At 42.1% G+C, this 12,621-nt stretch overlaps 1 protein-coding gene across 4 annotated transcripts in view; it reads right to left on the reverse strand.

Annotated features, from left to right (window-relative positions):
* sulf2a (sulfatase 2a) overlaps window positions 1-12,621 on the reverse strand; it is a 33,376-nt gene that overhangs the window by 4,274 nt on the left and 16,481 nt on the right. For all 4 annotated transcript variants that reach the window (XM_005746408.1, XM_013914186.1, XM_005746407.1 and 1 more), the window contains 10 exons: window positions 5,726-5,992; window positions 4,744-4,983; window positions 4,476-4,627; window positions 3,788-3,957; window positions 2,151-2,301; window positions 1,732-1,907; window positions 1,489-1,617; window positions 1,159-1,215; window positions 890-1,019; window positions 295-502 (listed from right to left, as the gene is read on the reverse strand). In XM_005746408.1, the coding sequence (XP_005746465.1) occupies window positions 295-502; window positions 890-1,019; window positions 1,159-1,215; window positions 1,489-1,617; window positions 1,732-1,907; window positions 2,151-2,301; window positions 3,788-3,957; window positions 4,476-4,627; window positions 4,744-4,983; window positions 5,726-5,921 (1,609 nt within the window). In that variant the 5' untranslated portion in view covers window positions 5,922-5,992. The remainder of the gene's footprint in view (window positions 1-294; window positions 503-889; window positions 1,020-1,158; window positions 1,216-1,488; window positions 1,618-1,731; window positions 1,908-2,150; window positions 2,302-3,787; window positions 3,958-4,475; window positions 4,628-4,743; window positions 4,984-5,725; window positions 5,993-12,621) is intronic.

Here is a 12,621-nt window from a genome sequence, read left to right on the forward strand (position 1 = left end):
ATATAAATCAAAATTCCATGCAAGTTGTATCATATTCTGGGAATCCTTTACAAGCTTCTGCTATTTAATTGGTAATTTGTCTGTTCTATTCTGCCACTTGATGGCAGCACTGACATATCCTTCTGGTCTCATGAATACTTCAACAGCTGGTTATTTTCGCTTGAGATAAATGGCCCCATTTGGAAAGCTTCATAGGCTACTGCAAGGACGATTCAAAGTAAAGAAAAGTTTCTTTCTAAACAAAAGCATCTATTTATAGCAATGACAACAATGTAAGCGACAACAGGAACTGACTCTTTTTGGTGAGAAGCCTCTTCCTCTTCATGATGGATGGTTTGAAGCCGGAATTGCTGCAGTCACAGCTGTCAGAGCTGGATGTGAGAGACAGCTGTGAGGCACCGCTGGCCATCAGAGCCTGCATACGTGGGGCAAAGAGACTAGCCATGCCCTTGCACTTATACAGCCTCAGCTTGCCAGTCGGGTCCTCCACACACTGCCACTTCTGAAAGAAGGCACAGGGAAATATGGATTAACACAGGTCTTTGAGATTTTATAGAGTATAACATAATTTTGACCCAGTCTAGCATGACGATAAAAATCACAGACATCTAAATGAGCACAAGGCATATTCAAGCTGAGCAGTAATAGTAATAATATTAATCTTCTGGGATGAGCCTTTTATGAGTCTTATTCAAACTGGAAAGCTCTTTATACACACGTGCACATGCTCTTCATTTTGGAGGATTAAGAAAAAGACTTTTATGTTCGATGAAACATACAATGACTGCAGATAACTCGGCAGATTGCAACCAGAATGTTAATTATCTCTTAATTTTGTTCTATTCAGACTTCATTAACCTCTCTGTTCTAGATCTTACTGGTCAAGTACCTGTCCTGGCTGCTGGCAGGAGGTCTGGTACTCTTCTTTTTGGCACAGGTCCTTCACCCTCTGATATTTTGGCAGGAAGTTCTCTTCCTGGGCCATTTCCTTTCCATCGGCTCTCTTGTGCGGAGGCTTCCTGAAAGCACAGATAAACAAAAAAACAGAAAATGATTTTTTTCTTCAGCCAACCAGACAAGAAGTCTCATGTTGCTACAGGACAATTCCTGGTTTGGGAACAGTTTTCACAAAAGATAATAAATTACAATAAAACATACCCTCTCTCCACGAGGAAAGAATCTCTCCATGTTTTACCCTTCCTGCTCAACTGGAACCTGTAAAATGAGACGTTTTCAGAAATCCTGTTAAACCACTTTGTGATATTTGCACAGGATAAACATGTACTCTATTTTAAATGTCATCCTTGCATGGCACTGAGAAGAAAGTGGTGTTCCATTTTTATGTTTGGATTGCAGATTTCATTATGCCCATGAAATAAACAGAGTTCAACTATCAACCTTTTTGACACATTCCTGGTATTTTAAATGCTATTCAAAAATACGAAGAACACGAAGATAGTGAGTTTATAAAGTAAAGTAGGTACTCACCTATTGACTGGTCGGTCTGTGTCTAGCAGCTTGAGGATAGACTTGCCGTCCATTTCTGCAGGGATATCAACACCAGCCATGTCCAGCAGAGTTGGTGCCAGGTCAATGTTCAATACTATGTGAGGATTACTGCAGGACAACAAGAACATTTTTTTCTATAGAACTAGATAGAAGAAAATAGTCACAATGGTATTTACCTTTATCCCTATACTGAATGCAAGAGAAAAACAACGAGTCTCTTACACAGCACCTTGCTCCACATTAGGTCCTCGAATGTAGAAGGGTACACGGATATCAAACTCATAAGGCATTGATTTGCCCTTCACAAGACCAAACTGGCCAATATGGTAGCCGTGGTCTGAGGTGTAAATGAGGTACGTGTTGTCCAGTTCACCTGTCTCCACCAACATGTTGTACACCTACGGAGGATATAGTTCATTGAACACTCACACAGTGTGAAAAGTTTTACTTCTGTTTGATAGCTCAAGTCTCTTGTGCCAGATTGTGGGAAAGGAGGATTGAACAATTTACCAAGTGTGTCAGTGAATACATTATACAGTCCCAGTCAGAACAAGCACAGATCTCCCAGGATTTAAGGCTGTCAGATGAGATGTGTGTGTGTGTCTGTGTTTAAGCATATGTCTGTCTGCTTGTCTGAATACCTTCTCCACACTGTCATCCACCGACAGCAGAGTCTGCATCCTCCTGCGCTGAAGCATGTTAGTGAACTGCATGTGGACAGGCTTCATAGGTCCAGTGTAGCGTAGGATCCAGTGCTTGTCTGGGTTAGGAGCATAGTTGTAGCTGGGGGTTCTAAAATGAAAGATAACAACAAAAAAGCTTGAAGCTTGAAATTATGTGGTGTAATAAGCATTTCACTTATACCGATTCTACTTACATTTTAAAGGAGACAGAGTTCTTTTTGTACTAGTCACCGTACATTTGCACAGAGATGTTTCCATATTCTTTAGCTGTAAATTGAATCATAGAACCAAAACGCATGCATTCACAGCAACATTTTCTTCCTGTCCTGGCTAATGTCTCCAATCCTTTTCCCCCAAAGTAGCCAGAAAACTGTTTATGGAATGCTAAAGTGGAGGTTACATAAACCATGTAAAATGCAATCAATAGGTCTGCACACAGTGAGCCCAGTTTGATCAATATTTAACTCCAAGCCATACAGAACTGTATTTGGGAAGAAAAACTGCTAAATAGCTAATGAGATCCTAAAAGAAAATACCTTTAATGTTTAAAGTGGATCGATTTGGCTTTTAAGAAATGCTAATGTCCCGAAGCTTATTCTGCAGCGAGAAATCTAATGTACTGTGAAGATGTGTCTGTAATGTGCCAAGGTGAGAAGAAGGTTTACCACTAGAGGAGTGCAGGACTTTTACTGCCTCTCTCTCTTAGTGTGGTTGATAAGGACAGAGGGAGATGGAGTGAGAAAATAGCCAGAGAAGGCTCTCACAGAAAACATCACCCGAGGGAGAGGAAATTTATGGAGAAAGAGCAATTAAAAGTTTGCACAAAGACACTAGGGCTGAATTTTCAGAATATTCTATGTGTTTAAAGCTTGTGTGGCACAGGTTAATGGTGCTGGAGGGATTAGATGAAGCAGCAGGATGGTGTGAGGGGGTAGAAATTGGAGTCTCATTACTGGCCTTGGCTACATCTCTAGAGGCTAATAGCAGCTCTGCCATTAGCTAGCAGCACTAGGCAGCCAGTGAGCACAAAGGGTCAGGAAGAAAAAAATGGAGGTGTTAGGCGTGTCTGTGTGTGTTTGTGTGTGCACATGGCTTCATCATTACCTAAGCTCTATACATACATCATTCCTCTCTTCTTGTACCACTGACAAAATGCTACAAATTAGCAGGTCTCATTACGGTGGTACCACTAATGTGAACAATGCACGAGCCAAATAAACTGGAGCAAAGCATTGGCAGTGGAAGGAAAGGCATCGGCTGCCAACAACATTCTGCAGGCAGAGGAGGATGAGATTGAGTCGAGATTATGGAATTTGTGTCATCCTGGGTCATAGAAGCAGAATGAATGCACAGATGACTCATATACAAGCAAATAGGTCTGGGTGTGAAAATGTAAAAATGTATCTGTGTACTTGTTATCTTTGTCCCCCTGAAACCAAACACGCTTACATCCCATAGGCAAAGCTCCTGTTCAAACAGCTGCCAATTATCTGTGCATGTATTATCACAGATCATCGGAAAACCTGCAACAATCTGCTAACTCGTAACTTGGTCACAGTTTGTTTAGGCAATTTGAAGCTAACTCATTTCCTTACATGTGCTGTGATGCATTGGAGAAAGCGGAGCTGTACTGCGGGGCAGAGTCCTCTGGACCATGTGGAGCAACGTGACTCAGAACCATCAACACAGGCCGGTGAGGGTACAGCCTCTTGGACGTACGGAAGTAGTCGATGCTGTTGTTGGTAATGACATCTGTCAGATAGTCCTGTAAAGTACATGAAATATTATTTATCATGTACTCAGTGAGTGACAGAGGGAGTCAAAGAGCAGAGCACCAGCACTGTGCGAGTCAAAACCAGACGTTACTGATACTGAGTCAGTGGAACTGCTGTCCAACTGTCAATTTCATTTGTAATTACAAAAGTCAATACAGTCACTTATGTAAATGCTGGAGTGGGTGTAGCTCAGGAGGGAGCTACTAATCGGAGGGTTGGTGGTTCGATCGCTCTGGCCTTGCTTTGGTCTGCATGCCAAATATCCTTGGGCAAGATACAAATCTCGAGTTGCCCTCTGAATGTGTGTAAGTGTTAGAAAAGAACTTATGTGGAAAGTATGCATGAATGAAGGAGTGTGAATTTGTGAACGGGGCAATTTGAGAGCTGCTCAGGTAGAGTAGAAAAAAGATCTAAACAAATGTAATCTAACGATACTTGGCTTAACTTTTACTTTAGTTATGCAGTGAAACATGTATTTTCTTTTGATGTCAGAAGAGTGCAATAATACCTTTGTGTAGTCGCTGCTGTGCTTCTCCCGTACACCGTTTCTGCAGAGGGTGTAGTTGTAGAAACGGGAATTTTTCACCAATGCTACCCACTCCTTCCAGCCAGGAGGCACGTAGGAGCCGTTGTACTCATTGAGGTACTTTCCAAAAAAGGCTGAGTGAAGAACAGATGCGCAGCAAGTTAATGATGTACTCTTTTTCAGGTCTATTTGCGAATTTCATAACTCAACGGGTACGACTGAAGCTCGATTTGGACTCTGCAACGCTCACCTGTCCTGTAGCCTGAGTTGTTGAGGTGGACAGCAAAGGTGTGCGGCTCGTGGTGGGCCTGCCACGAGGGTGAGGAGCAGTTCTCGTTGTTGGTATAGGTATGGTGATTATGCACATATTTTCCCGTCAGGATGGAGGAGCGGGATGGGCAGCACATTGGCGTGGTGGAGAAAGCGTTTGAAAAATGTGTGCCGCCCTTTTCCATGATGTGCCGAGTTTTGTTCATGGCCTGCATAGAGCCTGGGAGGCAACAGGGGGAAAGGGAGAGAAGGGGGGGGGGAAGGGAGGTTGTACGAGGGGACAGGAGGGTAAGAGCAGATTCAAAAGCCAGCAATTGAAATGAAAGGGACCCAGGGGGATGTAAAGCATTCAAGAGGAATGAGGAGTGAGATGTTGAACATAGAGTAAAGAGTGAAAATATAAATATAACCCATGAGGGGGGAAAAACATTATGGATGTGGGAAGATAAAACGAAAGGGGGGAAATAAGATGAGAGAATAAATCTTTTTTTGTAAAGTAACCCATTTGGTCTCCTGTGTACTAAAAGCTTTTCAGGCGGATGGTGATTGTTTGGGGAAACAGATGCTTGACCATAAATTCCTGCTTTTCAATGGGAGTTTTCTCACTGGTGATCACAGGAGGACAAAGGATGTCACTGAGGCCATTATGCAGCCACTCCAGCCCAATACGCTGCTAAAAGACTTAAGCGGGTAGGGAGATGGCCAGGGTTTGGCAACCAGACAATGGAAGCCATAGGCCGCCCTCATTTCATGCCAGCGACAGAGGAGCTGGCAAAGGGAACACATGACTTTGAGTGGGCCAGTTGTTATGGTGCCAAGAGGCAGCATTAGGCTGACTTTCCTTTGCTGATGCTGGTGGATACACATGGACAAAATGTCTGTACCCGACAAAGTGAACAGAGATACAGATGCATAATCACACGGTAAACGCACACCACAGAGGATTAATGGAAACATTTTACCCAGTTCTATGTCTTGATCATCAGTGAGAATGAGAATGACGTTGGGTCGGATGTTGCGGATGTGCCGGTCCCTCTGCAAACGACTCCTCAGGCGATATCCGGAAAGATATCCCGAGCTCTCAAACTCTGGGAGAACTCCCACCAGGACAAGAAAGAGAAGAAGAGGGAGAGGGGCGGAGAGCCCCCGCTCTGCCATCACGCCACCTCCTCAGTCACCTCCTTAGTGTTTCTTTCAACACAGAGGAGTCAGCAACTTCCTTACTCAGCCTGAGGAAGAGGACACAGAGGGAAGCTGATGAGAATAAATCATACAAACACACGCACATACACAAAGCTGCACAAGTTAAAAACAGCAGATGCAAGCCTTGCCTGACCATTATGGGGTGCTCTTCCGTACAAATGCACCCGCTTGGGCTGAGCTCAGCTCGTTAATCAATCATTAATGATGCATTAGAGTGGTGTCATTGGCTGATTGTAATGATCTCTGGTGATGAGCACATGGCTGCGAGGCTGGGGCTAATGGGCCTGGGCTGGAGGCCAGCTCGGGCCTCACCTCATCGTAACGGGGTTAGGGTGAATGCGAAGAACAGGGGAAGGAGGAGTTGGGTGAAGGAGTGTGAGGCAGAGGTGAAGGAGAGAGCGGATGAGAGGAGGGAAATGAAGACAGGGGTCATTGAGCGCAGTGACAACGTGAGGACAAAATATGACTCTAATGAAAATGTTCACCTTAAATCATAAAGTAGACAAGGCACGCTACAACAGAAAATCCCCACAGTGTGAAAATGAAAGTAGAAGAATAAATGTGGATATGACACTAAGGTTAATAAAATAGATAAAAACACAAAAACATTGTCTATTTATTGTCATTGTTGCTCAAAAAAATTGAGCACACATTTAACATAACAATTAGAGCCAAGTATGTGTTAAATAGTCTTTTCTCAATTAATCTCTACATGCAGTTTGCCAAAATTACACTTCAATCCTATTAGCTTTCTAATAACTCCTCCTCATTAACAATACATCCCATTAGAGTTTACCATGGCAACTGTTGGTTATTGTGCCCATGCAAACCCACAGCAGCGGTAACCTGACTTTCTAGTGTAAAAACTGCAGAAACAATGACTGCAAGAACTCACGAAAAATCAACAGTAGAATTGACAAGCGCTACAAGCACTGTAGCTAATTAAGACACATCAGTAAGTGTTCGAGATTTAAGAGTCGTTTTATTTATCTTCATGCAAAAAAAAAAAAAAAAAACGCTGTATAACGAGGATCACATTTAGTCTCGAAATGAATAAAAACCTTTTTCTTAGAAATAAAGAAATAAATATTTGTTGTGATAGTTTTTCCACCTTTGTTTACATCTGAACCTTTCGGAACAAAAATCTGCCTTATAAAATGTAGCGCATTCTCATTTTGATCAAATCCCCAATAAAGTTTAAATAGCATCTAATTTATGATGACACATCAGCAGCTACACACCCCTGTGACCGTAATTAAAAACCGTTTGTAAGCAACAGCAACCCACTGTGATGTTTCGCTGTCGTGAGAAGGTGGGGGTTAGGTATATGTGCTGGGAAGTCCACAATGAGATTGTGACCAGATCAGTCCTCATTTAAAGACAAATACAAAACCAGCACCTTCGTATGTCCTCTGTCTTCCTTCATCGACACACTCATGTAAGCAAATACACACTATGAGTATATCAATACATGATTCAAATAGCAGCAGCTGTTTTTGCTCTGCTCTTCTAACCCAGGGCATGCGGTTCTTCCCAGGAGGAACACATGAGCTCTAACTTGGGGCTCTGTGCTTTTCTGAATTGTCCCTGCTTCCTTCTCCCTTGCCTCCATACCTCTTTCATTTCTGCCAGTGTATGAAAAGAAGGCACCAGCAACGAGGGAAATCATAATAAGGGGGAAAAAAAGAAACCTGCTGAAAGGACACACATTTAACCAACGCTGTCTGCATTCAGTAGTGCAAACCTCATCACCAAAATCATTTCCAGGACATCTAAAGAGAATAAAGAAGAGATTCAGTATGTTGAAAAATTAAAATCATCCTCTGCCTACTGGCTCCTCTTTCAGGGTGGCTTGTGGTGTAGTAGGTACAATGCTTGCCTTTGATAGTTGTTTATCTGTTTAAAAAGCTGATGTGGGCAAAAGCCATCAGGGAAGGCTACCAAATATAGTCCTGACTTGCAAGAAAACATTTTTCACGCTGCTCTATCAATAGCCAAGTATGTAAATGTTGTGTTATTGTCATGCTATGGTGGTGGATATTTCCTGACATTACTCCCATGAGGCTTCCTCCTTTGCCCCGATACTGAGAACTAATTGGATTTTCAGGCTTTTATCAGCTCTAACCGACACACACGGTTCTTTCTTTCCAGCTTGCTCTCCCTCTGTCTGTCTTTTATCTGCTCGTATTGTTTATCTCTTCGGGTGGTAGAAGCTACATGAAACCCAAAGAAAAAGCAGACGCAACCATAACCTCCAAACAGACAGAAGACATTGCACCTTGAAGACGTGTGGAAAAAACAGATGGACGACAGTTAAGGAACAGCAGTTGTCAGCCAAGCTGCTCTCAGTCTCCAACAACATGACCGTGTTGGCTTATACGCATTCATAATGCGAGGCAGGCCATGTTGTGTCTGTAAACTGCAGTGATTTAGAGCTCGTTTTCCTGACAGAGATCTGCCCACATCAGCTCTTTGTACTAAGTGAGCTGCAAAACAACAATGCTGATTCAGCCCGATAAGACAGAATGAAAGAAGAAATTTTGCCATTTAGACAGAAGCACAAGACAACTTGAGTAAATATAACTCTCAGCAAAACTCATTAAAGGCTGGGGGCTTGCAGAGGAAGGCTGTGGGAGTAAGCTAGCAGAATATGAGATCATAGGGAATAAGCTTCTAAAAGCATGTATAAAGAACAAGGATCATCTAAGGTTATACTAATGCCAAGCGATGCCTGAAAGTCAGAGCACAGAGGGAAAGTTTTGCTCTTCAGTCATTCGCTTGTAAAGAGGCTTTAAGAGACAGCAGCACTGCATCACCAGATAAAAACTTAATGCCACGCATCTTTTATTGATAAGACTGAATTATAAATGTAGTGACAACAGAGCCGGCCATGTCATAGCATGGGCATGATGGTAAGACGGTAGCAAGAGTGGAGGGACAAAAACAGAAACCGCATCGGCAGGCAGATATGTTACACTGCCCGGCAACTCACATCTGTACTTCACTAGGTCTGTCACAGTTCAAGTGAGGCAGGGTGGAAGCTGGGAGAGTACTTGATAAATCTTCCAAAGACTTTGCAGAGGCGTTAATGTACTTTTCCCCTATAAATAAAACACCTTGGGCTTTGAAACAGGCACAAAGTATGATTCATCCAATCTGCGATCCCCCGAGAAGGCACAAAACACAGACAGAATATGAGAAAACTGAGAAAAAAAAGACATTTATTACATATTGAAGGAGGACGAGCCATGGCGTACACTTGCAATTTAATCAGCTGTGCTCATAATGCCAATAAAATATGGAGGCGAAAGCCCACAAGCTTAAAGTCAGGCTCCTGGTTTCTTTATCACCAATGTTCTTAGACAGAGAAAGATTGAGGGAAAAAGACTTTGCGAGGCAGGGGGAAAAAAATTCTAGGCATATAGTCTGGAGAGAACAAAGCACGAGCACTTCCACTGCAGACAGATCTTCACAAAACGCGAAAACTAGATTCATAGGCCAAGGCTGCCATATAAAACACAGCAGAATAAAACAGGATGTGTCGCAGAGAACCGCCATATTGTCCTCTGCCTCGTTCTTGACAGAGGAATTTGCCATCTACGGTGCTGAAAAACATAAAGGAAGTGGCCAGGAATGTTTAAATAGACACATCCATTGCTGAATGTGGCCCGCTGAAACACTATCAAGCCAATCCCTTTGGTCATAATTGAGCCTGGCAGGGCTTTGCTAATGTGTGACTTTGTTCCCACTGGCCTGCCTAGCTCTGAACAGAATGTGCAAAATCTCCAAGGACCCTTGCATTTACCAACAAAAGTTGGTATTCAGATGCTAATTCTGCAACGGCATGCATCTACGTGAGAGTAACATTCTCTCAGGGAAGTTTGCGTTTGTGTGCGTGCGTGCACGAGGGCGTGCGTGCCAGTGGAAGGAGGGGATTGTGATTCTCAATACAGTATGGAATGTTTTTTTCATGATAATAAGAAGCCACGGTCCGTCTCCTTAATCTATTATTCTCTGCAAATCTCTGTTCCACCACCAGATTTGGGGAAATTATTTATTTTGAGGTATTGGTGGAGCTACAGCAACTGACTTTTGTGGAATTTGATGGCAGCACAATCAATCTGTAAAAGAAGTACTGATATATCGCATCATCTTTCAAGTTGATATGCTGACCTGGGCTTATTTAGGAATCTAGCAGCATTACAATTCTTATGCTTACGATCACTTTATCAGTGTAGGTTCAACACCCACGCCCCTTTCTCTATGCATTCAAATCGGCTGTTTTCACATGCAGTCTTAATATATTATTCTTATTATTACAAAACACTGTAGACACCCAACCGTGCAAATGTAGCTAATAAGGCTAAGGTAAGATTTTGGTCATGAAAATTAAACTTGTACAGTTAAAGGTGCTATTTGGTATATGACTTTCAGAACTACTGGAGACCGAAATAAACAAGTGAGTGAGCCAGTTTAAAGTCCATTGAAATGTCTTAATGAACTGTCATTAACTCCACTGCTCAACTATTTGTAAGTGAAACTTCGTGTGTGTGGCTTCATGTTAAAGCGATGCGTTCACGCAATCAGATGGGTCACTTTCACGTTAATGTTCCTTCCTTTATTCAGTGACAGTGATGGAGAGAGCTATTTGCGTCTTTGTCTTGTGCTGTCTTGTGTATATCCATCTATTAATGTGACAGCATGCAGTTCAGACTTGTGCCATTAACAGATAAGTAAATGTTCCTAGTGCTGAACTACTAAAAAGGTCATCGCAACTTTTGCGGAAAAGTGATAGGGTGCTCATTCAGACACGAAGCCAACACTTTGGGACGTGATCGGATTAATGTGAAGGAGTGTTTGCCTTCTCTGCTCCCCTTTATGAAACACATTGAGGGTGACTGAGGGGATATACATGGTGAATCAGAGAGCAAGGGAAAGGAGAAGAAAAAACAAAAAACAGTGGGTTAGATGAAATTAGGTACATAACAGAATGCTTCGGTTGTTTTCTGCAGCCATTAGCTGAAGGCTCTGGGCTGCACTCGCCTCTTTCTAAATGTAGATACAATGATTTCATAGCGAGAGAACAGCTAAAACCCACAGAACAGCTAAGCAAGCAACGCACAAATGGAGAATGTTGCTCAGCTAAATTGTTCCATATCAAAGTGTTTGCTGCTCATGTTTAAAACCCTGTATATAGATCCTTTGTCAAGCTGAGACTAATTGTGGTATCAGACTCTCATAATTCATTCTATAAGACAGAATGCTGCTTTCCCCTGTCAGCTGTTTTATGTCTCTATGAACTCTGATTTGACAGTAAAAGTAAAAATGTGGATTTCACGCAGTTACAACTTGTTGTCATTTTTTTGGAGCAGAAGGTCTTGACTCTTGATTCCCCCGTAGCACAGCTGTGACCCCAGACAATCTTTTTCCAACACTGACCTCCAAACTAACAACTGATACCGATGCAATGACATCCAAAAACAATGCCTCTTTACTATGACAGAATCCATCACTGGTCAAAACTCTCAGTGCTTCGCTGATAACCCTGAAATCATATTCAATAACTCTCCAGCAGCTCCTTGGTTTAAAATAGAGCCCACACATTCGTCTGATGAATGTGCCTTTACTTCCTAATAACTAACTTTAATCGTTGAGAATGACAAGAGATAATGCAGAGGCTGATCCTATTCACTGAGAAGATTTAATTTAGATTTCCCTCAGGTTCCGATAAGCTCGGCACACTGCAGACATTTTAAGATGACAGTCAGAACCTGCACAGCAATTTTCTGTTTGAATACGCAGACACAAAAGACCAGTGGTTAGACTTTAAAAGTGAGAAAATTTGATTTCTGCAGCGATGAAGTGACCCAAGTGTGAAATATTTCTTTCTGCACTTAAACTGTTTGTCTTCAGATTTGTGTTTCTTCTCTTGTTAACACATAATATTCTCCCCTCACCTTTAATGCCATGTGGAATGTGCTGCCCAAATGGTGAAATATGAATGTGTGTAATTTTAGCACTTAACACATCATTAATCCTGCAGTGAGTCTGCTGCTCCAGGGGAAGAGGTGAAGTGGTGATGTGCTCTGTCTGGAAATCACTCTCTCTGCCTCACACTCACTAACAAGCGTTTTCTTTATAGAAAACATATCGAATGCTATACAAGTACAATAACTATATTTGTAGATAAATGTGGATAAATAAACAGTTTTCTTATAGTGTTTTAGGACAACCTCACTGGTTTACACAGACCTCTGATATCAACCCAAATCCAAGGCCTTCAGGAGAACTCGGTACAGGGTTGGGTTGAATATCAGAAGCAACACATTAACAAAGAGTTGGAGCAACATGAACGTGAATTGCATTTTTTTTTTTACATCTGTTTATGGTGTAAATTAAGAGATGCAGAAAAAACACACATATAAAGCAAAACTGAAAAAAAATCGAAGAGCAGGTGACAGTTCGGCACATACTAAAATATAACACAATGAAACTCTCAGGCATTCTGCATCATTTTCAAATAATTATTCCCCAATTTTCTCACTAATTATCAACAAACTTTTCTCATTAAAAAATTATGGCTGCTGAGTAAACACAGACATGATTCACACCGCTGTCCTCTGTTGTCTTTGCCCATTTCCAGTAAGGATGCAAC

This window comes from Pundamilia nyererei, unplaced genomic scaffold (assembly GCF_000239375.1).
Source record: "Pundamilia nyererei isolate P.nyererei 1_Seehausen unplaced genomic scaffold, PunNye1.0 scaffold00178, whole genome shotgun sequence".
Lineage (NCBI taxonomy): Eukaryota > Metazoa > Chordata > Actinopteri > Cichliformes > Cichlidae > Pundamilia > Pundamilia nyererei.